Source organism: Neopsephotus bourkii, unplaced genomic scaffold (assembly GCF_033783945.1).
Source record: "Neopsephotus bourkii isolate Nb327-2 ecotype Australia unplaced genomic scaffold, CSIRO-AGI_Nbou_v1 NB_333, whole genome shotgun sequence".
Lineage (NCBI taxonomy): Eukaryota > Metazoa > Chordata > Aves > Psittaciformes > Psittacidae > Neopsephotus > Neopsephotus bourkii.
Genome location: NW_026900839.1, coordinates 70,074 through 91,385, shown reverse-complemented (window position 1 = coordinate 91,385; position 21,312 = coordinate 70,074). Strand labels below are relative to the sequence as shown.

General features: G+C 53.6%; 1 protein-coding gene across 5 annotated transcripts in view; it reads left to right on the top strand.

The window, feature by feature from the left end:
- The window catches only part of AGRN (agrin), a 105,167-nt gene that overhangs the window by 77,863 nt on the left and 5,992 nt on the right, over nt 1-21,312 (top strand). For 3 of the 5 annotated variants that reach the window (XM_061347880.1, XM_061347878.1, XM_061347881.1), the window contains 25 exons: nt 631-831; nt 2,213-2,358; nt 2,523-2,628; nt 2,919-3,032; nt 5,122-5,286; nt 6,095-6,238; nt 6,561-6,685; nt 6,993-7,098; nt 7,230-7,613; nt 7,762-7,896; nt 9,113-9,240; nt 10,883-10,997; nt 11,137-11,256; nt 11,455-11,811; nt 13,109-13,301; nt 14,072-14,287; nt 14,634-14,863; nt 15,536-15,670; nt 15,810-15,906; nt 16,288-16,452; nt 16,726-16,837; nt 17,705-17,716; nt 18,954-19,070; nt 19,369-19,558; nt 19,910-19,997. In XM_061347880.1, coding sequence (XP_061203864.1) covers nt 631-831; nt 2,213-2,358; nt 2,523-2,628; nt 2,919-3,032; nt 5,122-5,286; nt 6,095-6,238; nt 6,561-6,685; nt 6,993-7,098; nt 7,230-7,613; nt 7,762-7,896; nt 9,113-9,240; nt 10,883-10,997; nt 11,137-11,256; nt 11,455-11,811; nt 13,109-13,301; nt 14,072-14,287; nt 14,634-14,863; nt 15,536-15,670; nt 15,810-15,906; nt 16,288-16,452; nt 16,726-16,837; nt 17,705-17,716; nt 18,954-19,070; nt 19,369-19,558; nt 19,910-19,997 — 3,901 coding nt within the window. The remainder of the gene's footprint in view (nt 1-630; nt 832-2,212; nt 2,359-2,522; nt 2,629-2,918; nt 3,033-5,121; nt 5,287-6,094; nt 6,239-6,560; nt 6,686-6,992; nt 7,099-7,229; nt 7,614-7,761; nt 7,897-9,112; nt 9,241-10,882; nt 10,998-11,136; nt 11,257-11,454; nt 11,812-13,108; nt 13,302-14,071; nt 14,288-14,633; nt 14,864-15,535; nt 15,671-15,809; nt 15,907-16,287; nt 16,453-16,725; nt 16,838-17,704; nt 17,717-18,953; nt 19,071-19,368; nt 19,559-19,909; nt 19,998-21,312) is intronic. The other 2 variants (XM_061347882.1, XM_061347879.1) reach the window with 1 other exon arrangement.

Below are 21,312 nucleotides of genomic sequence, written 5' to 3'. Positions count from 1 at the left end.
GCCCTTTAGTGCCATGGGTTAATGGTGGCCTTGGCAGTGCTGGGAATGGTTGGACTTGATCATAGAATCATAGAATAGTTCGGGTTGGAAAGGACCTTAAACTCATCCAGTTCCAACCCACTGCCATGGGCACGGACACCTCACACTAAACCATGGCACCCAAGGCCTAGACTTGAACACTGCCAGGGATGGAGCATTCACAACCTCCCTGGGCACCCATTCCAGTGCCTCACCACCCTCACAGGAAAGAATTTCCTCCTTATATCCAATCTAAACTTCCCCTGTTTCAGTTTGAACCCATTACCCCTTGTCCTGTCACTGCAGTCCCTAATGAAGAGTCCATCCCGAGCATCCCTATAGGCCCCCTTCAGATACTGGAAGGCTGCTATGAGGTCTCCACGCAGCCTTCTCTTCTCCACGTTGAACAGCCCCAACTTTCTCATCCTATCATCTTAAAGCTCTTTTCCGATCCCACTGATTCCATGATTCCATAACACTTACAAACCCGCTCTGGCGAAGGAGACCTCGCTTTTGAGGGCGCGTTGTTCACGGTCCCCATCTCTCCGCCATGGGGCACTTGACCACAAACCCCCCCTCGGTGCATGACCGTGGTTCCTCCCTGTGTCCCAGAGTCCTGTGGCAGCTCGCTGTGCTCCTTCGGCAGCCGCTGTGTCGGTGGGCAGTGCGTGTGCCCCCGCTGCGAGAGGCAGCCCCTGGCCCCTGTGTGCGGCACCGACGGCATCACCTACCCCAACCAGTGCGAGCTGCGCGTGGCCTCCTGCCAGCACAAGAAGAGCATCGAGGTTGCCCGGATGGGGCCGTGTGAGGATGGTAGGTGGGAATGGGGAGGGAAAGGGGGAGGATGGACACAGCGTGCTGCCCTGTTACACCCTGACATCCCCATTGGGTCCCAGTGATGCTCTCCTTCCCTCCCATCACCCTGCGCGCTGCATCCCTTTCCCCTTTGTGTCCCTGTATCCAGCAGTGATGAGAGGTGACACCTCCTAATGAGCGGGGCAAGGAGCTGATCACTGCTTGGATTTCACACTTCAGCAGGCCACAGGGAACAGAGGTGTTCCTGCTATAGGGAGCTTGGCTGCTGCTTTGCTTCCCTCTGCCCCAGAGCTGCTCCCATGGCCAGGATTGCTTCAGCACTGAGCACCAAGGTCCTAGGGTTGGCTGTATCATGCTTGGTCAGGCTAAGAGCTAAGAACCTGCTGTTTTCCACTGTAGGGGAATAGCTCTGGGTTAACAACGGCTGAATCCAAGTTACAGGGTGCTGACCTGTTGATCTGGTATTCTCTGGCTCATTGCACATGTAGCCTTAGCTGGGAAGGACTTCAGTGCCATGGCAGAGCTTATGCAGAGGAGAAGACATAACATGGTGTTTGATCACAGCCCTCCTTGGGGGACTTCAGGCTGATGTCCCTCTGGGAAAAGATCTTAAATAATTCCCTGTGTAATGCCAGATCCCAGCCTTTGATCACTCAATAAAAAGGGGCAGGTTTTCCTTTCTCCCCTCCTCTTCCCCTTTAAGAAGCCTTTGAAATCAGGAACATCTCTCTCTTGATGCTGGAGCTCTGAGCATCTAATGGAGAGGCAGCCAGGCTAGGGACAAGGTTTATATATTGTTATGAATATCTGCATAACTGAACTTCACGTTAACCCCAACCCCATCCCCATCTGCTTTCCATGTCTATATTATCATCAGCAATCTCCCTGCTGCACTATGTGTTTGGGAGGGCAGAATGGGAAGGAATCAGATCAAAGCATGGAGTTAAGCTGTCACTAAGTCAAGTGACATCCCTTCCTCCTGTGTGTGGCTATTAGATAGCTGATCTCCAGGTAGCCTACATGGTGCTGGTAGCTGCAGGATCCTTGCTTTAGGTGCTGCAGTGATGCTGTGGAGAGGAAGATCTCAGGCCAAGTGCTAAGGAATCACTTTGCAGTTTTCATTATGTAGGGTTAGCACTGTTGTGACAGCGATGGGAGAATCTGTGTTCTCCAAGGGATAACACAGATTGAGGTCCCCAGATCTGAGGTCCAGCATAAGCATCCTAATATCTATGGGCCCAGGATCCTGAGGCTGCAGAGGTTCCATCTGCTGTGACTTGGATGGGTCTGTGGACTGCAAGGGCACAGCCTCATGTGAGGGCTTTGGCCCCATCCCCTCTGCTCTCCCCTTTCTCACCATCATCCTCCTTCACTGCAGAGTGCGGCTCGGGGGGCTCGGGCTCCGGCGATGGGTCTGAGTGTGACCAGGACCGGTGCCGGCAGTATGGGGGCTGGTGGGACGAGGATGCAGAGGATGACCGCTGTGTGTGTGACTTCACCTGCCTGGCAGTGCCACGCAACCCGGTAAGCACGCTCAGCACCTCCGGGCTGCACGCTGCTCCCCTCCTCTCTGCTCCCTGGTGCCTTTCCCGCATGCTTCCTGCGCAGGAGAGAGCATCCCATGGATAAGGAACCTGCCTTCCTGTGCCAGGGGCTGCCCTGAGCGGCTTCCATCCATGTCCTGGCAGGTTTGTGGCTCTGATGGTGTGACCTACACCAACGAGTGTGAGCTGAAGAAGACACGGTGCGAGAAGCGCCAGGATCTCTATGTCACTAGCCAAGGAGCCTGTCGTGGTGAGTGCCCAAAGGCAGCCAGCCTGGTGTCCTACAGGGACACGTCCCCTGTCCCCGGGGCTAAGCAAGGAAGTGCTCACTCAGGATACAGCAATGTCTGTGTTGGTTTAGCTGATCCCTGCTGCATCATTCCTGTTTCATGCCCTTTGCTTTCCCTTACCAAGGGTAGGACCTCATCTCATCGCTTGCTCCCAGCATCTCTGCAAGGACCATGTGGTTTTGCGGGATGGTTCCTTGGGAATACTGCCCTGTGCCAAGGATAACCTCTGCCTCTCTGCCTTCCTCTGCAGCCATTGCCACAACCCCACCACCTCTCCTGGTTGTGCACTGCAGCCAGACCATCTACGGATGCTGCCCAGACAACATGACCTTGGCGCTTGGAGTGGGTGCTGCTGGATGCCCAAGTGAGTGAATATTGTGTTCCTGTCTTGGTGGGCATGAAGGACCTTCAGGGATGGCTGGAAGGCAGGAGAGAGTGGGTGGAGCAGGGAATTGGGGTCCCATCCTGTGGGAAACATCCTATTCTTCTGCTAACTGGTGACTCTCAGGCTCCATTTACCCCCATCTCCAGGCTCCCAGCGTGCACACATGGAGATATGCATGCACACATGCTTCACCTTCTGTATCTACTAGTGATGCTCTTGCCATTGCAACAGCCCCAAGTCAACTTCCAGGTCTAAATCCTTCTCCAATGCAGGAGGACAGGATGGTGGCATCCCTGGCAGTGTTGGACACAGGGGTTTGGAGCAACCTGCTCCAGTGGAAGGTGTCCCTGTTCATGGCAATGGGTTGGAACTGGATGAGCTTTAAGGTCCCTTCTGACCCAAGTCATCCTATGATTCAGCTGCATCCATGCTGGATGCTTCTGCCTTAGGACCAGAATGTGCCTTCAACCCATTGCTAGCGGCTGAAGGTTTTTCACCGGTCTGAGTGACACAAGTTTTGCTCACACCCTTGCAGTGCAGGCTGAGGTGGAAGAGAGCTTTTATGTTCACCTTCCGCAGGCCACCCATGGTTGGTGACTGCAATGTGCAGGAAGCTGAGCTGGCAAATGCTTCATTAATATTTATTAAACGATGATCAGAGCCAGCACTTAAGCAGGAGCAGCACTCTGAAAGGCATTAGCAAGCTCTTACCAGCTGAGGCTGTGACCGCCCATTAGGGAAACCCATTACCCTGTGGAGACATGGTTCACACCATGCTTGGGCCTGGCTAATGCCCTCCTGATGAGGCTGTAGTGCTCTCTAATGTCTGTATCATTGAACAAGCAGTATTCAGAGAGGGTGCAGGGATGTCCTGGCAGGAGGTGCATGGAATGGGCTGGATGGATGCTGGAAGAGCAAGGAGCAGAGCCATGAGGAGATGGCCAGGGTGACGTAAGGGCAGACACAAGCATTTTGCTTCCAGCATCACCCTGCCAATGCTACCAGTATTCCTGTGTCTCTGATGGAACTCCTGTCCCCCACCCTCCAATCCATGGCCACAGCTTCCCAGCTGACTGGGATTCATTATCCCACCAGTTTCTGTCCCACCTATGTTGGCAGCAAGCATACATCAGTGTGATGACAGATGACACGGGCTCCTCTCATGAGGTGAAGAGAAGACCCTTTCTTGAGATACAGCTCAAGTTTTATGGCCCCAGCCCCACAAGGTGCTACACTGCAATTTTCAGTTGCCTTATTTCTATATAGAGTATTAATCACAAGATTGTGACATTATTCCTATTTGCACAGCCTTATCTCATGTTCGCCTTATGATCACACTGTTGCTAACACAGCATCTTATAATCACATTATTGCACATGCAGCGTCTACACGTTCCATTCTTGTGCAGAACCAGTTCCTTGTTCTTTCTCCTGCTTCCTTTCCTCTTTATTTTATCTATCCCAAGGCCTGTGTCCAACCATCTGTATGAAGTCCCAACCGCTGCACCCATCCTTCGCACATCAGGATGTAATTATCACTTAGCTTGTAGCCCCTAGGGCAGATTTATCCCTTGCTGCCTGTTCTGGACATGCCATTTCCCTGCCTCTGGAAGGCTGGGGATGTGCATATACACCCAACTTGCTGCTTCTGCATTTTCCCTTTCTTTCCATCTCTGCCCCATGTCCGCTTTCCACTGCTCCCTGGGGATTAAGGCAGTGTCTCTCTGTCTATCTTTGGATCGCTTCCCTCCATCAAGTTCCTAATTAATGAATTAATAATAAACTTCTAATAGCTTCCTTCCCCTTTGATGTTAATGAGAGAGGAGTTCTTGATGACAGCAAAGCAGGCAGGTTCATCCCTGGAGGTTTAGTTCCCCCCTTGTAGATGGAGCAGAAAAGTGTTGAGAGCCGATGGTGAAACCTCCTTTTGCCCACCATGCTCCAGCCCTGGCTGAGCATCTCAGTGGTCCCTCCACCACGATGCAGATGCCATGGCAGGGGGTTGGATCTAGATGACCCTAAGGTCCTTTCCAACCCAAACCATTCCATGGTTCTCTGTTTGCTCACAGGTACCTGTCAATGCAACCCCTATGGCTCCTATGGAGGAGCCTGTGACCCCACCACAGGGCAGTGCTCCTGCAAGCCCGGCGTGGGGGGCCTCAAGTGTGACCGCTGCGAGCCCGGCTTCTGGAACTTCCGTGGCATCGTCACCGACAGCAAGAGCGGCTGCACCCGTGAGTGTGGCCATCAGCCCATCCCATAGGGATGCTCCAAAGCATCCCTCCCATGACAGAGGTTGCGGGAGCGTGTTCTGTCTAAAGAGAATGGGATATCATTGAGGGACAAGTCCAGAGGAGGGCCACGAGAATGATCAGGGGACTAGGGCACCTCCCATATGAAGATAGGCTGAGAAAGTTGGGGCTGTTCAGCCTGGAGAAGAGAAGGCTGCGTGGAGACCTCAGAGCAGCTTCCAGTATCTGAAGGGGCCTATAGGGATGCTGGGGAGGGACTCTTCATTAGGGACTGTAGTGACAGGACAAGGGGTAACGGGTTCAAACTGAAACAGGGGAAGTTTAGATTGGATATAAGGAGGAAATTCTTTCCTGTTAGGGTGGTGAGGCACTGGAATGGGTTGCCCAGGGAGGTTGTGAATGCTCCATCCCTGGCAGTGTTCAAGGCCAGGTTGGACGAGGCCTTGGGTGATATGGTTTAGTGTGAGGTGTCCCTGCCCATGGCAGTGGGTTGGAACTGGGTGAGCTTAAGGTCCTTTCCAACCCAAACTAATCTATGATTCTATCATTCTATGACTCTTCATCAGGGACTGTAGCAATAGGACAAAGGGTGATGGGTTCAAACTGAAACGGGAAGTTCAGGTTGGACGTAAGGAAGCTCTTCCCTGTGAGGGTGCTGAGGTGCTGGCACAGGGTGCCCAGAGAAGCTGTAGCTGCTCCATCCCTGGCAGTGTTCAAGAATGATCTTAAGGTGCTTGGATCTGCTTGGATCACCAGCAAACCAGTGTCTTCTTTCCCCTTTCTTGCCCAGCCTGTAACTGCGACCCGGTGGGTTCAGTGCGTGATGACTGCGAGCAGATGACTGGCCTGTGCTCCTGCAAGACTGGTATCACTGGCATGAAGTGCAACCAGTGTCCCAATGGCAGCAAGCTGGGCATGACTGGCTGTGAGAAAGGTGAGGTGCCAGAGGGACTGTGTGGGGCACTGAGAGCGGGTGCTTGGATAATGCTGATCCTGGAAGAAAAGCATCCCTCCCATGCCGGATGCTTGTGCTTTGGGATGAAGGGGCCTCCATTCCTGGCTGGCTTCCTGTTATCTGTGCATAAAGGACTCTGTCTTTTTGGGGAAAGACTGTCTTGTCCATCAGTCTGAACTGGAAGAGCTAAGACCTACTGGAAGGAGAGAGGGATTTCATTATATAGCCTGTTTCTTCATGCTTGGTATGTGCTTTGTTGATCATCTCTTCCCATCTTTTCCCCCTTCTCTCCCTACCCCAGACCCATCAGCCCCCAAATCCTGTGAGGAGATGAACTGTGAGTTTGGGGCCTCCTGTGTGGAAGTCAATGGCTTTGCCCACTGCGAGTGCCCATCCCCGCTCTGCTTGGATGCCAACATGACCAAGGTTTGTGGGCCTGAGCAGCGTGCTGGGGACGGGTGGGCAGCATGACTGTCATGGCTCTTTTCCACCCCAAGAAGCAGGAGGGGACGTTTGGTCACTCTTTGAAGGGTGACATGAGTTGTAGATGTCCCCCAGCAGAGCTGGATGCTCTGAGCATCATTGCTCCTGGGCTTCTGCAGTGGTCCCTCTGTGCTCACCTCTTTGCCTCTAAAGGACCCTGCAAAGCTTCCAGCACTTAGAGATGGGTTCATTGTTCCCAGTGCTTGGAGGGGGACAGAGGCACAGCTCACATTTCCCCTCTGCATCCCAGGTGTGTGGTTCTGATGGTGTCACCTATGGGGACCAGTGCCAACTGAAGACCATCGCCTGCCGGCAGGGACAAGTCATCACAGTGAAACACGTGGGGCAGTGCCATGGTGAGCATCTGCTGCTCTCAGTGCTGTGCCACACACTGGACGTGGTCCTGGCTGTGGTTCCTTGCTGTGCCATGACTCTTCATGGCAGGGAAGATGCCTCCTTACCTACCCTGTCCTCCTTCTCCTTTCAGAGTCCATCACTCACACCAGCCACATCCCACCGCCAACACCATTGCCAACAGTGCCCTTGGACAAGTTGATGCTCCCTCCACCCCTGCAGCTCACCACCCAGGCTCCGGAGCCCACCGAGCTGCCCACCAGCTCCCTGCTGTTGGAAGCCAAGCCTACTGAAAGAGGTCACCCTACAACGAGGCGAATCACCACTGCCAGACCCGCCACCACCCCATGGATGACCCATGGGGTGTATAAGACCACTGTCCGCCCTCTTTCCACTGCACCAGTGGTCCTGGCCACCACCCAGCCTGCCTATGTTGAATCAGGCAGTGCAGAAGGCAGTGGAGACCAGGAGATGGGTATCAGTGGAGACCAGGAATCGAGCGGGGCAGGCTCTGCCGGTGAGTTTGCGCTGCTTAGGGTTGGCTTGGCAGGTTGGTTGTGGGCTAAACCATACCCTGTGCCCTTGACAACACGAAGCTGTGAAGCTCTGATGCAGAGGTGAGGTCTTACCTCCTGCTGGTGAATGCTCCTCTTGATGCCCTGCAGGGGAGGAGGAGGTGGAGGAAAGCCAAGTAACTTCCACCCCAGGCATCGAGAGGGCGACGTGCTACAACACCCCGCTGGGATGCTGCTCGGATGGCAAGACTGCGGCTGCAGATGCTGAAGGCACCAACTGCCCGGGTGAGTTTGTCCCTAGGGATGGGCTCCGGGGTCCCATTCAGTGATCAGGGGTCAGGCTGAGCTCTTGTAGGGTGCGGGAAGGGATTGGTGCAAGAGGATGCTCATGAGGAGATGCTGAGCCATGGATGTTGTGCTCAGAGCAGCCAGCAGCCACCCTGCTGCTGAACTGAGGGCCAGGGAACTCTGTTGCTTCCCTTAGGTGACCACTTTCTTCCTTAACAACTTGCCCAGTGCTCTACCCAGGCTTCTGCAGAGCTCCTGACTGGCACTAGGGACAATGAGGGAATTCCTTGGATTCCCGTTATCTACGTTGATATCTATAAAGGCAGCTGGGCTGACCAGGACCAGTTTAACCCCATGGGAGAGCAGCTGAGCCCCAGTGTCTGTGCTGGGCATCCTGGGGAGCTTCTTGACTCCTGATTCCCAGGGGTGCTCATGGCCTAGGTGGGATCTGTCTTGTCCTTTCACACTGTTCATATTGAGGAAACACAGAGCTACCCATGTTGGATCACAGTATAGGTTGTTCTGAACGTGCATCCTTGTTAACCTAAAACTTATTGCTCTGGGGCCACCTCTCAGATGCTTCCTCGCTGTGGTCCTTCTCAACTGTCCCTCTCTGAGCAGAACATCCCCTTTTCCTATGGACACCACATTTTAACCCACAAAAGCACAACTTCTGGGAATGTCCCGTGTGGTTACCCACAGCGGGGATCTTCTATAGGTGCCTCTATGGGAAGGGAACCATCCTTTGGGTTCCTCTTGCACTTTCAGGCTGGTTTCCAAGGCCTGTTAGCTGGTCACTTCCCTCTCCCAGCACAGGTCTTCTTGTCCAGAGCCCACTTTTCGCCCTCCTCTCTGCCCCTGTTTGCATGCACGTGTGTGATCCTGCCGTGTTGACTATGTGCTGCTCTGGCTAACGTCTTTCTCTTGTTACTCAGCCGGTGCAGGGGGGCTGCTACCCGGGCCGGAGCTCACAGGAACCCGTATGGTAAAAGCTGCCATCTCGAGCCTGGTCTTTGCCATCTGCTCCAGCACCCCTTGAATACTAATCCTCCATGGTGCAGACCCATCCAGACTAACCCCAACACTGGCACTACCCGCACACTGCCATCACCCTTTCCCCCACCAGGGACTCGAATGCTGTCAGCCAGACGCCTGTCCCCTTTCCCACAAGCTGACTAAAGGCGTTTGTCTTGTCTGCCCTTCCATTCCATAGCTACCAAAGTCTTCCAAGGAGTCCTCATCTTGGAAGAGGTGGAAGGCCAGGAGCTGTTCTACACACCCGAGATGGCTGATCCCAAATCAGAGCTCTTTGGGGAGACAGCGAGGAGCATTGAGAGTGCGGTGAGTCCTTTGCACTTGATCATGGATGCATAGGGCTTTGGCATGGATTGTGGATGGATAGGGCTTTGGCAGAAGAAGACAAGATCCTGCCCGCCTCTGTCTCCACTATGGTGGTCAGACAACTAAACTGTGGGTCTCCTGCTTTGCCTCCATCCTTGTTTGTGATGGCTTCTGGAGAGGTCTCTCATTGCTGCCTGTCAATGGGAGCACAGAGACCTGGCTGCAAAACATGTTGAGCATCTTGAAGGAGCATTGCTCCGTGTTGGTTTTGGGGTTTATTTAAGGTGGGCTCAACCTACAGAAGTTGGGGTGGACACAACTTATCACTGTTATGGGCACTTAGGAATGTAAAGCGATGATGGGGCAGTTCTAAGAGATACCCCGTTTGAATTGTGTCACCTCTTTGTAGCGTGTTATTAGCCTCTACCACTTGGTGTGTCAGTTGGCTCCATCCTTTGCTATGTGGTGGGTCAAAACCCAGCCTTTTTCAGCTTGATTTTGGTGGGGGGGCTGTTCTAGGCGTAGTGGCCTTTGCATGGTACTGTGTACATATATAGGTTTGGGAGCAACATTATAGCATGGCATAGCAAATACAGAGCATCTTTGCAAGGAGATTAATGTATTTAGAGCTGGTTCCAAGCTGCACTTAGAAGTTGGCAAGCCCTCAGTACAGGCGTATAAGCAGATGAGTGCCTGGCATATGGACCATATGGCTCGTGCAGTTCTATATCACCATAGCAGTGTTTCCCAATACAACAGCGGCTTCCATCCGAGGATGCAAAGAGGCACACAAAAGCTTCATTCATGGGTCATCCATTCTTCCCCCCAGGAAGGCTCTTTTCCCAGGCTGGGGGATAGGAAGGCATGGCACAGGACCTCTGTCAATGTTACTGCTGTGGCCCAATGCTGCAGAGCCTGTTGTCATTGTGCAAGTCACATTCAAACGCCCGTGGATGTGATGTGCTCCCTCATCCCTCTGAGATCAGTATTCCATGGGACCATTAGCCAGTTATTACTTTCCTGTGTGTTTTCCTTGAGGGAAGGACATGGTGGCCTCTGGCTGTGATGACTTCTGGCCACACTAGCAGGGTTCCATGAGGCTGGATAGATAGCCTGCAGGGGTATTAAAGCCTGACTGTAAGCCTTGGACTGTCATTGTCTCCTTCCTCTGACTTCAGACAAATCCTGCAGTGTCTGAGAGCCAAGTATTAAAAGGCAATCAGGTACTTAAAGATGCAGAATGGCCCCTTATGGGATTTTCCCAAGGTTTACCCAGCTTTAGAAGAGATCAGAAAGACTTAGATGCTACACAATAGAAAATCCCTGTATGAACTGCAAGGTGTCTCTAGTCTGCCTCTGTTCTGCTCTTCCTCACCATGGGGACAGCTCACTTCCCTGCTTTATGTCTGGAGCCTGTTCTTACCTCTGACTGCAGGCTGTAAAGAGTAGGGACCAGATGAAGTTATCATCATAGGCAACGGGGCTCGTTCTCTGCTTGTGTCACTTGGATGCTCGCAAAGGTTTGGATGCAAAACCAAGGAGACTAGCTGGGATTCAGGCTTTCCTACTGAAAGGACCCATCTCCTTGGCTCTCCCCATTAACCACTTGGTTTCTCCTCTCTCCTTCACTTCTGGCCAAAAGCTGGATGAGCTTTTCCGCAATTCCGATGTTAAGAAGGACTTCAAGAGCATCCGTGTCCGAGACCTGGGGCAGAGCAGCGCTGTCCGCGTCATTGTGGAGGCCCACTTTGACCCAGGTAAGTGCTGATTCATTGTGGAATGCAGGCAGAAGCATTCCCTAGGGATAGGAATGATTCAGATCCATTGTCATGAGAGGGAAGCTCCTAGGTAAACACGCATCTTCACTCTTACCTTTCTCCTCCTGGTTATGGTCAGCCACTTCCTACACGGCAGCGGATGTCCAAGGGGCCTTGCTGAAGCAGATCAAAGCTTCCAAGAAGACAACCATCCTGGTGAAGAAGCCCCAACAGGAGCATATCAAATTCATGGACTTTGGTGAGCCCCCCTCTATCTGTGGCTACTTCATGGCAGGGTGGGAGGAAGAGAAGGGCTCGGTGCAGGCAACTTCTGCACCATAAGCTGGGACATGCGGTGGGATGCATGACCATAAGGTCCATTCCAACCCAAACCATTCTATGACTCTATACAAAGGGTTCCAAAGCACCGGTGTCAATCTGCATTATCCTGTTTCAGACTGGATCCCCCGGCTCTTCACCACCACCGTCACCACCACCACGGCCACCACCATGGCACCCGCCACCACCCGCCGGTACACCACGGCCGCCGCTGCCACCACAGTCCATTTCCTGCGCCAGGACACCATGGGTAGACCCAGCACCAAGATGTCAGGAGCTATGAGCACCAGGAGACCTGCATCCACCCTACCGGCCACCACGCGTCGGAAGCCCACGCGCCAGCCCCCTACCACGAAGAAGCCCTCACGTCCCTGTGACTCTCACCCCTGTTTGCATGGTGGCACCTGTGAGGATGATGGGAAGGAGTTCACCTGTAGCTGCCCGGCTGGCAAAGGGGGAGCTGTGTGTGAGAAACGTACGTGCTTCTGTATGGACCTCTGTTGGTCTATCCATCAATGGACTTGATGGTGGTGATGGAGAGATGTTGGGAACAGACCCAGCCCCACAACATCACCAGGCAGGGATCAATTCAACTGGCATTAACACAGCCACAAGCAGGTTGTACACACACTGTGCGTGTTAAAAGGCAAGCACAGCAAGGCTGCAGGGTAAGAATGGGTTGCCTAAGGAAGTTGTGGATGCTCCATCCCTGGCAGCGTTCAAGGCCGGGTTGGATGGAGTCTTGGGTGACATGGTCTAGGATGAGGTGTCCCTGCCCATGGCAGGGGGTTGGAACTCGATGGGCTTAAGGTCTTTTCCAACCCAAACCATTCAGTGATGCTAAGAAGGTGCCTGGAGCAATTTCTTCCTGGCTTCACTTGTGCTCCGTCAGTGCCCCAACGCATTGGAGATTGAGCTTCTCCTTTTAATCTCAGCTAATGGCATTGTTGCTCTCCTGAAGCTATTGACTGGTTGTGAATGTAACAGGGGCAAGTAGTAACTGTCCTGTCATACACTAGATATGTGCTGATAGTAGCTGCTATGCAAACAGCTCCATCCTGACAGCACGTTTAACCAGAGCTGCTGGTGGTGACTGTGAGCTCCCACAGTCACACCAAGGGCTTCTCAGTGCTTATTCCTGACCAGCTTTGTCCCTAAAGCTGTAAGATGGAGCATTCAGAGCTGCTGCTGGATGCGGGTATCCAGCCCTGTTCATTTTAATAGGGCTTGGTCTTCCAGATCCCTTGGAAAATCTCAGCTGCACTAAATAGAAGCCTGGAGGGATGAATGTAAATCTGTCATGTGGGATTCTGGGATATTTATCCCAGGGGTTTTATCTCCTGATAAAATCTATCTCAGGAGCAGGGGAGTTGAGTTAGGAGGAACTAGCTGTGTGTGCAGCAGGGGATGTGATAGCTGAGCATGGAGAGGACCAGCAGCACCGGTCCTTAACTGGGAGGAGGTGGTTGGGGCATCACTGAAGCCAAGTGCTAGGGGAGCAATACCACAGATCTCTAAAGCCTGGAAGCAATATTTAGGGTCATGCCATCATGAGAGGAGCTGGTTCATAACCAATATGAGTGTCTGGGAGGGGATAATTGCATAGAAGCATGGGTCCAGAGGAGAATGTGAGCTTCTTTGTGCCACTTCATAAGAGCTCTCTCTTTGTGCAGGTAGGAAGGTGTTCACAGGCTTTTATTTCCTCTCCATCCTTCTATCCCTTCCTCTGCTTCATCCCCCCTTCCTTTCCCTACCCACCCTGGCTCTTGCAGCTATCAGGTACTTCATCCCCAGCTTCGGTGGCAAGTCCTACCTGGCCTTCAAGATGATGAAGGCGTACCACACCGTGCGCATCGCCATGGAGTTCAGGACCCTGGAGCTCAGCGGGCTCCTGCTCTACAATGGCCAGAACCGTGGCAAAGACTTCATCTCCCTGGCATTGGTTGGCGGCTTCGTGGAGCTCAGGTGGGTGCCCTCAGCCTTGCGTGGTGAGGAGGAAGCAGGGAAGCTGTGAATGGTCCTCGCAGAGCATCAGGAGGATGCTGGGCTTGAACGTGGAGGCTAAGATACAGTAGCATCAATGGACAAGAAGAGTGGTTTTCCCAGTGTAATTGGAACGCGAAGGGGACTCAATTCCCTTATTTCAGTTTGATGTTTGGAAAGCTGTGGGAGGTTGGTTTTTTTGAGCAAGGGAAAGGTCTTTTTTTGGTGCTGTTTTTGTACTGGAAAAAAGAAATGCAGGGGGAGAAAGAAAGGAAGAAAGGCCCCAGAAGTGTGAGCATGGAGTTACTTTTCCCATCCTAAAAGCCAAAGGTGCAGACTCCACCTTTCGGTGGAGAAGAGAAGGCTTCTGAAGGGGAAACCTGGAGAGGGGCTTGGGACAGGGGCCTGTAGGGACAGGGCAAGGGGAATGGCTTGAACCTGCCCGAGGGGAGACTGAGCTGAGCTCTTAGGCAGAAGCTCTTCCCTGTGAGGGTGCTGAGGCGCTGGCACAGGGTGCCCAGAGAAGCTGTGGCTGCCCCATCCCTGGCAGTGTTCAAGGCCAGGTTGGACACAGGGGCTTGGAGCAAGCTGCTCCAGTGGAAGGGGTCCCTGTCCGTGGAACTGGATGAGCTTTAAGGTCCCTTCCAACCCAACCCAGCCTGTGGAAGGGGGACACAGCAGCCCCCGTGCCATGGCACAGATGCCCCTTGTCTGCAGGGTGGCACAGCCCCAGGCCTCCTCTTCTGCTCCAGGTTTAACACTGGCTCCGGCACTGGCATCATCACCAGCAAGGTCCGTGTGGAGCCTGGCAAGTGGCACCAGTTGGTGGTGAACCGGAACCGGCGCAGTGGGGTGCTGTCAGTGGATGGGGAGCCCCACGTCAGTGGGGAAAGCCCCACAGGCACCGATGGGCTCAACCTCGACACGGACCTCTTCATCGGGGGAGCACCTGAGGACCAAATGGCTGTGTGAGTGAGGGTGCCCTGGGCATCGCCCCATCCCTGGCAGTGTTCAAGGCCAGGTTGGACGGGGCTTGGAGCAACCTGGTCCATCAGAAGGTGTCCCCGTTCATGGCAATGGGTTGGAGCTGGATGAGCTTTAAGGTCCTTTCCAACCCAAACCATCCTCTGCTGCTGTGGGCAGAGCATCCCTAGGGGCTGAGGCCTCTGTATCCAGGCTCCGGGTGGTGGCTGGAGGGTGTTTGTGCAATGAAGCATCACTGGGTACCACAGCCTGACCCTGTTGCTTGGGATTCCCCTGCAGTTTTGTCCTTGGGGACAAACCCCCATTGACTCTGTCCTGTTGTGCCCTCAGGGTGGCAGATCGGACCACAGCCACCACCGGCCTGAAGGGCTGCATCCGCCTCCTGGATGTGAACAACCAGATGTACGACCTGCGGGAGAAAGGCAGTGATGTGCTCTATGGCAGCGGGGTGGGCGAGTGTGGCAACGACCCCTGCCACCCCAACCCCTGCCACCACAGCGGCATCTGCCACGTCAAGGAGGCTGAGATGTTCCACTGCGAGTGCCTCCACACCTACACTGGTACGTGTGGATCGTGCTGGGGGTCCTCATCCCACTGCCGGGTCCTGAGGGATCCCAGAGGCGAGCTGATAAAGGAGGTGATGGGTTTGGATGGGGGTCAGATTGGTTGTAGCACTAAAAAGATAGGGGTTTTAAGCCAAAAGCTCTGCGACCTTGTCCCTGGAGGCGTTCAAGGCTGGATGTGGCTATGGGCAACCTGATCTGGTTGGAGATATCCCTGCTCATTGCAGGGGGTTGGACTGGATGAGCTTCAAGGTCCCTTCCAACTCAAACCATCCCATGATGTTATGGGCTACAGCAGAAGAGGGAGAAGAGTGGGATGAAACCACATCCACTGAAGTCAGTAAATGTAGAATTCTATTGATATTCACATAATACTCTCTGCCCGTGGCAGGAGGTTGGAACTGGATGATCTTAAGGTCCTTTCCAAGCCTAACTATTCTATGATAACACAAGGGCCAGGATCTGTTCATTCTCGTGCACAAAAAAGTGTCCTCTTGCATTTTAGGTGTGTAATTTTGCACATTTGCCATTCGTGGGGCTTGCTGTGGGGTGCTCCTGCATCACGGGAGCCCAATCTGAGCCCGGCAGTGCATCAGGAGACATCAGAGACGTGTCCATGCCCGGTTGATTTGGGATGCTGATGTGGCAAACCTTCCCCTTCTGCTGCAGGTCCAACCTGTGCTGACGAGAGGAACCCCTGTGACCCTACCCCCTGCCACGTCTCTGCCACCTGCCTGGTGCTGCCGGAGGGAGGTGCCCTGTGTGCCTGCCCCATGGGCCGGGAAGGAGACTTCTGCGAGCGAGGTGGGATGGGAGCGGGTGTGGGAACGGGGTGGAACTGAAGGTGCTCATTGGCCCAGCCTGGGGGTGACCAGGGGGCTGTGGGGCACCATCCAGAGCTGTTTTGCCTCCTCTTCCTCACCGTTCCCCTGTCTGTGCCCAGTGACAGAGCAGGACCACACCATGCCTTTCCTCCCGGAGTTCAATGGCTTCTCCTACCTGGAGCTGAATGGGCTGCAGAGCTTCGTTCCTGACCTGCAGTAAGTGCCTGGGAATGAGATGCAGTGATTGGGGAACAGAGCTTGTGCCTGCTTTCCCCTAGAGGTCTTCCCTTTGCCTGCTGCAGGTTTAGTCCAGAGGGAAAGGTTGGATTTGATCTTAAAGGTCTTTTTCCAACCCCATGGATTCTATGAATGGCATTGCCAGAATCCCTGCAGCCAGCACCATGCCCTGGGTGCTTGGTGTTGCAGCAAGCTGGGTAAACAGGCAGCATGGAGCAGCATCCTGACCACAGCACATGCATCTCTTACCTAGCAAAAGTGCCCTACAGGGGTGGAATCTCTGCTGTACCAGGCAGGCAGAGGTATTCCAAGGGCTTGGAATGTCGGATTGGAGGGTATCCATCATACTTCTCTCCTCAGGGACAAAATGTCCATGGAAGTTGTGTTCCTGGCCAAGAACCCCAGCGGCATGATCTTCTACAACGGCCAGAAGACTGATGGCAAAGGGGACTTTGTGTCTCTGGCTCTACACAATGGTTACCTGGAGTACAGATACGACCTGGGCAAAGGGGCAGCTGTGCTCAGGTAGGGCTTGGGACCTGCTCCTCAGGGTGGTGGTGATGGCAGGAGCATCCAGCACTGGCTTGGAGCTCCCCTCCATGCAAGCCATAAGGAATGGTGGGAAGGAGGCTTCATGCTTGGCTGCTTGGTTGGGTGTCCCTTTGTGGGACAAGGCAGAGCTGCTTCCACCCCTCCTTTGTCCCTCTTTCCTCACCTAATGCTGGGCTCTGTGTGTCACCGCAAGCTGGCCAAGGCAGCTTTACACCCATGTGCCTTCTCCTCCCTTCTCGCCACCAGGAGCAAAGAGCCCGTTCCCCTCAACACTTGGATGAGCGTCTTGTTGGAGAGGAATGGGCGCAAAGGGGTCATGAGGATCAACAACGGCGAGAGGGTGATGGGAGAGTCCCCGGTAAGTGATGGGCCAGGGAGAGCTTCCAGCCTTGTTCCTCCCATGTGTGAGATGAGCTGAGAAGTCCCTGGTGCTTTTACACGGCTTCAGGGGTGGAGGAAGAGTGGGCATGACCTTAGGAGGCAAAGGATGCTGTGGGGCAGAGCTTACCAGCCTCATAGCTACTCTGCAGCCTGGCCCTGGTGCTGTAGGACCAGCTCGTCCTTTCTCCTTGTCCCCATCACACAGAGCCTGATTGGGGGGCTTTGGTTGCAGGGCTCTGTTGGACTGAGCCCCCCAACCCACATGGACACCCCTACCCTTTGTTGCAGGTCCTTGCTTATCCCTCTGGACCCTTTTTGGTGCAGGCTGTGCTTGTGATGCTGGGCTCAGTAAAAGCCCATTGCAGTGTTGCTGCTGAATCCATTAGTGCCTTCTCTCCTCTGTTCCCAAGCGGGCAGCTTACGTCCGACTTCTCCCTGTTCACTTTGTCTCTGCACAAAGAGCAGTTCCTGGGGTCCCATAGCAGGGCTATTTGCCTTTCTTTCATCTAGTTTTTCAATGGGGAAGCTGGTAATGCAAGGAAAACCCCAATTGCTGCTGAACTCATCCCTAATAAGTGCAGCACCAAGGTTAAGCAGCATTCCTGCAGAAGAAGGGCTCTTTTCCTCCCCTAACTCATCTCTCCAAGCTTCAAGCTTACCCTGCTTGTCAGCCACCCCTCCTGTTGCCTTCTGCAGCATCCTTTTGCCCTTCCCTACCTCCCCTGGGCACTGGTGCTCTTGCAGCCCTGCATGGAATGATGTTACCCACTGATGTCCCTTTTCTCTCTTTCTCTCCCGTTGATTTTCACTGTATTTTTCCCTTCCCCTGCTGTCTGGATCCCAGAAATCCCGTAAGGTAAAGATAAGTATGACCCACTGCAACCTCCATCCCATCTGCCATCGGCACGTGTTCCTTGTTTTCCATCCAGATCTCAGTGTTCCATCTGACCAAACAGCTTTAGGTTCTCTGTAGATTTAGAGACACTCCTTTCCTTTTCCATCATTAGTTTTCCAGCCAGTCCTTGCATTTTGTTTCGGAAGCATTTCAATCCATCCGGTCATGTTTCTCGTGTTAACTCCACAAGGCATTAGCTAGTGACTCATCCAACTGCATCCCTGCCTCGCTGCTCTGCCTCTGGGTCCATCCCAGGAGCTCAGGAAGGGATGTTCCTCCTGTTATGTGCCCAGTGATCCATGGGGCTGAAGACTCACCTAGTTCGGGCTGCAGGGTGACAGCAAGGAGTCTTTCTCCTCCAAACACACGTGAGATGCAGGAGAACCTCCTCTAGCTATTTGCTATAGGGGATCCAAGCTGAATATGGAATGCTTTGGGATGTAGGACACCCAGGCTGAATATGGAATGCTTTGGGATGTAGGGGACCCAAGCTGTATATGGAATGCTTTGGGATGTAGGAGACCCAAGCTGAATATGGAATGCTTTGGGATGTAAGGGACCCAAGCTGAATATGAATGCTTTGGGATGTAGGAGACCCAAGCTGAATATGGAATGCTTTGGGATGTAAGGGACCCAAGCTGAATATGGAATGCTTTGGGATGTAGGGGACCCAAGCTGAATATGGAATGCTTTGGGATGTAGGAGACCCAAGCTGAATATGGAATGCTTTGGGATGTAGGGGACCCAAGCTGAATATGGAATGCTTTGGGATGTAAGGGACCCAAGCTGAATATGGAATGCTTTGGGATGTAGGAGACCCAAGCTGAATATGGAATGCTTTGGGATGTAAGGGACCCAAGCTGAATATGTGATGCTTTTGGGTTTAAACATTACCCCTGGGGAGGCTGAAGCAATATTTATGTACTTGGTTTTGGGTACCACACAAAACCAGAGGCTTCCGCAGCTGAGAGCATCACAACAGCATCTCTGCCAACTTAAACCCATGGGGAATCTTCTCCTTGTGTGCCTGCTGCAGGCAAGACTTTGGAGCTTGGCATAAGGGGGTTCACTGGACGCCCATAAGGAAGGAAGGCAGGGAATGGGGATGAGCAGAGGACACCTGGTTGTGGTTGTGCCGCACGGCCCTGCTCCCAACCCCACAACATCTCCATCTCACCTTCTCCCATCTCCATCCCAGGTCCCTCACACCTTCCTGAACCTGAAGGAGCCGTTTTACGTGGGGGGAGCCCCTGATTTCAGCAAGCTCGCTCGAGCAGCCGCCATCTCCACCAGCTTCGATGGAGCAGTGCAGAAGGTAAGGCCATAACGGGCAGCATTGGGCAGGAGCCTTGCTGGGAAGGGTGCCATCAGCACTGGTTTCACTGGAGGATTAGCCTGGGAGTGGGCTGGCCATGGGATATGGATCCATGTGCATTGGGGGGACACAAGTGGTTGAAAAGTGGCAGCACTTGGGGTACATCACAGGAGAACACAGGCTTGGGGCTGCTGCTCAGCGTCCCCAGGAGGATACTGGTCTCTGTGCCTCCACCAGCCCCATAGAGAGATGGGTTGGGGAAGGCTGACTTGTGCTTCCTCTTGCCTCTACCTGCCAGATCACCATCAAGGGGGTTCCTGTGCTGAAGGAGGAGAACATCCGCAGCGCCATTGAGATCTCCCCCTTCCGAGGCCACCCCTGCACCCAAAAACCCAATCCATGCCAGAACGGGGGTACCTGCAGCCCTCGGATGGAGACCTATGAGTGCTCCTGCCAGAGGGGCTTCTCTGGGGCTCACTGTGAGAGAGGTGAGATGGCAGGGATGGGCATGGACCTTCGTTAGCCACACACGGCAATGGAGCTGCTTCCATGGCTAGCTGGTGGCATCAGGACAGTGAATGGCTATTGCCAAGCCTGAGGTCTTCTCCTTGTGGCTCCTGGGGGGAGGACACCACAAGCACAAAGGCTCTAAATCCACTATAAAGCTTTCCAGGGGCTTGCTTAGAGTGACACCATGCTGATGTGCCCCAAGGGATGGCATGTTTGTGCATGCCTTCATCCTGCTATGGATGCTCGGTGTAAAGGGGGATATTCCTGGTCTTTAAGGATGGACAGGCCATGCTCCTTTGCCTGACAGCTCTTCTTTTTCCCACCTCCAGTGATCATTGAGAAGGCTGCTGGAGATGCAGAAGCCATTGCTTTTGATGGTAGGACATACATGGAGTACCACAATGCTGTGACAAAGAGGTAACTTGAATCAAAGTCAAAGCAAGGGTTTTAGGGCTGTTAGGAGGAAGAGGTTGGGTTGGAGAAGTCCAAGTGAAAGAAGGCCAAGCTAAATAGGAGCTGTGAGCAGTCACTTCCAGCCTTAGCCATTAAAGCTGCCTCGTTGGCTTTTCCCCCATGGCCAGGGATATGTGTTTGGAGCCTGTGGTCTGTGTAGCTTCTGTATTAAAGCAGAGCCCAATACACAGCTACTGAAGTACTCCGGGCTGGGTATTTCTCCTACAGGAGACTCTTGGTCCATCATGGTCTGGCTCAGCATCCTTCCTCAGCACCGTGCTCCTATAGGCCCTGTGATTAATTCCCAGCTCCACAGCACTGGGACAGGATATTGGATTAGGCTCCATCCATCTGCCTCTATATCCTCGGTGCGTCTGTGTTAAGCTGTTGTTTGTCGGTCTCTGTCTCTTCTCAATGTCCTTGTTTCTTTGTTTTCAAGCCACCTCACCAATGAGATCCCTGCGTAAGTACTGTCCTCCCTGCAGCCATCTGCCCTCCATGTACCCATTGCCACCATGAGCACCCATAGGGGAGCACAGGGCAGGTTGGGAAGAGGAGCACTGAGCTTAGCTTAAGCCTCACCACCCTCACAGGGAAGAGCTTCTCCCTAAGACCTCATTGCAAAAGCCCCTCTCCAGGTTTCCTGTAGCCCCTTTAGGCACTGGGAGCTGCTCTAAGGTCTCCCTGGAACCTTCTTCTGTTGTTATTAGCTGTCTGTCTGTGTTGCTGATCATCAGCAATAGAAGAGCAGCACTGATTCACACAGCTTCATTCCCCACTCTGTGTGGGAGAGTTTAAGCGATCCTTGCCTGTCCCATCCCCATTTCACATCATTCTTCACAATCTGGGGTCAGGCAGAGGCTTGGGAGGCTGAGTTGCTGCATGCATGCCAATACCAGGCACCATAGAGCCCATTGCCTGCATGTTCACATTGAGAGATGCTCTGGTGGTTCGGAAAGGGTTTATTTAGGAGCCAAGCATCCTCCTAAGCCAGGCAGTGCCCTACAGCAGCAAAGGGCATGTAGTGACCTGCACGGCAGCTCTGCCACGTGGCAGTGCCCAGCTGTCCCCTTGCATAGACACGGACACATCCCTGCAATGACCCCGCTACCTTTGCGTCCTGCCTCTCCCAATGCTCCCAAAGGGAAGGTCATCATTCCCAGCCTTCTCCCTGCCCCAGCCAGCCAATTTGGGCTGTGCATGCCCCATCCTGCAAGGGAGCTTAGCACTTCTCCTCGCATCCCTTAGCTGCGGTTTGGCCGCAGCACCCGTGAGCCTT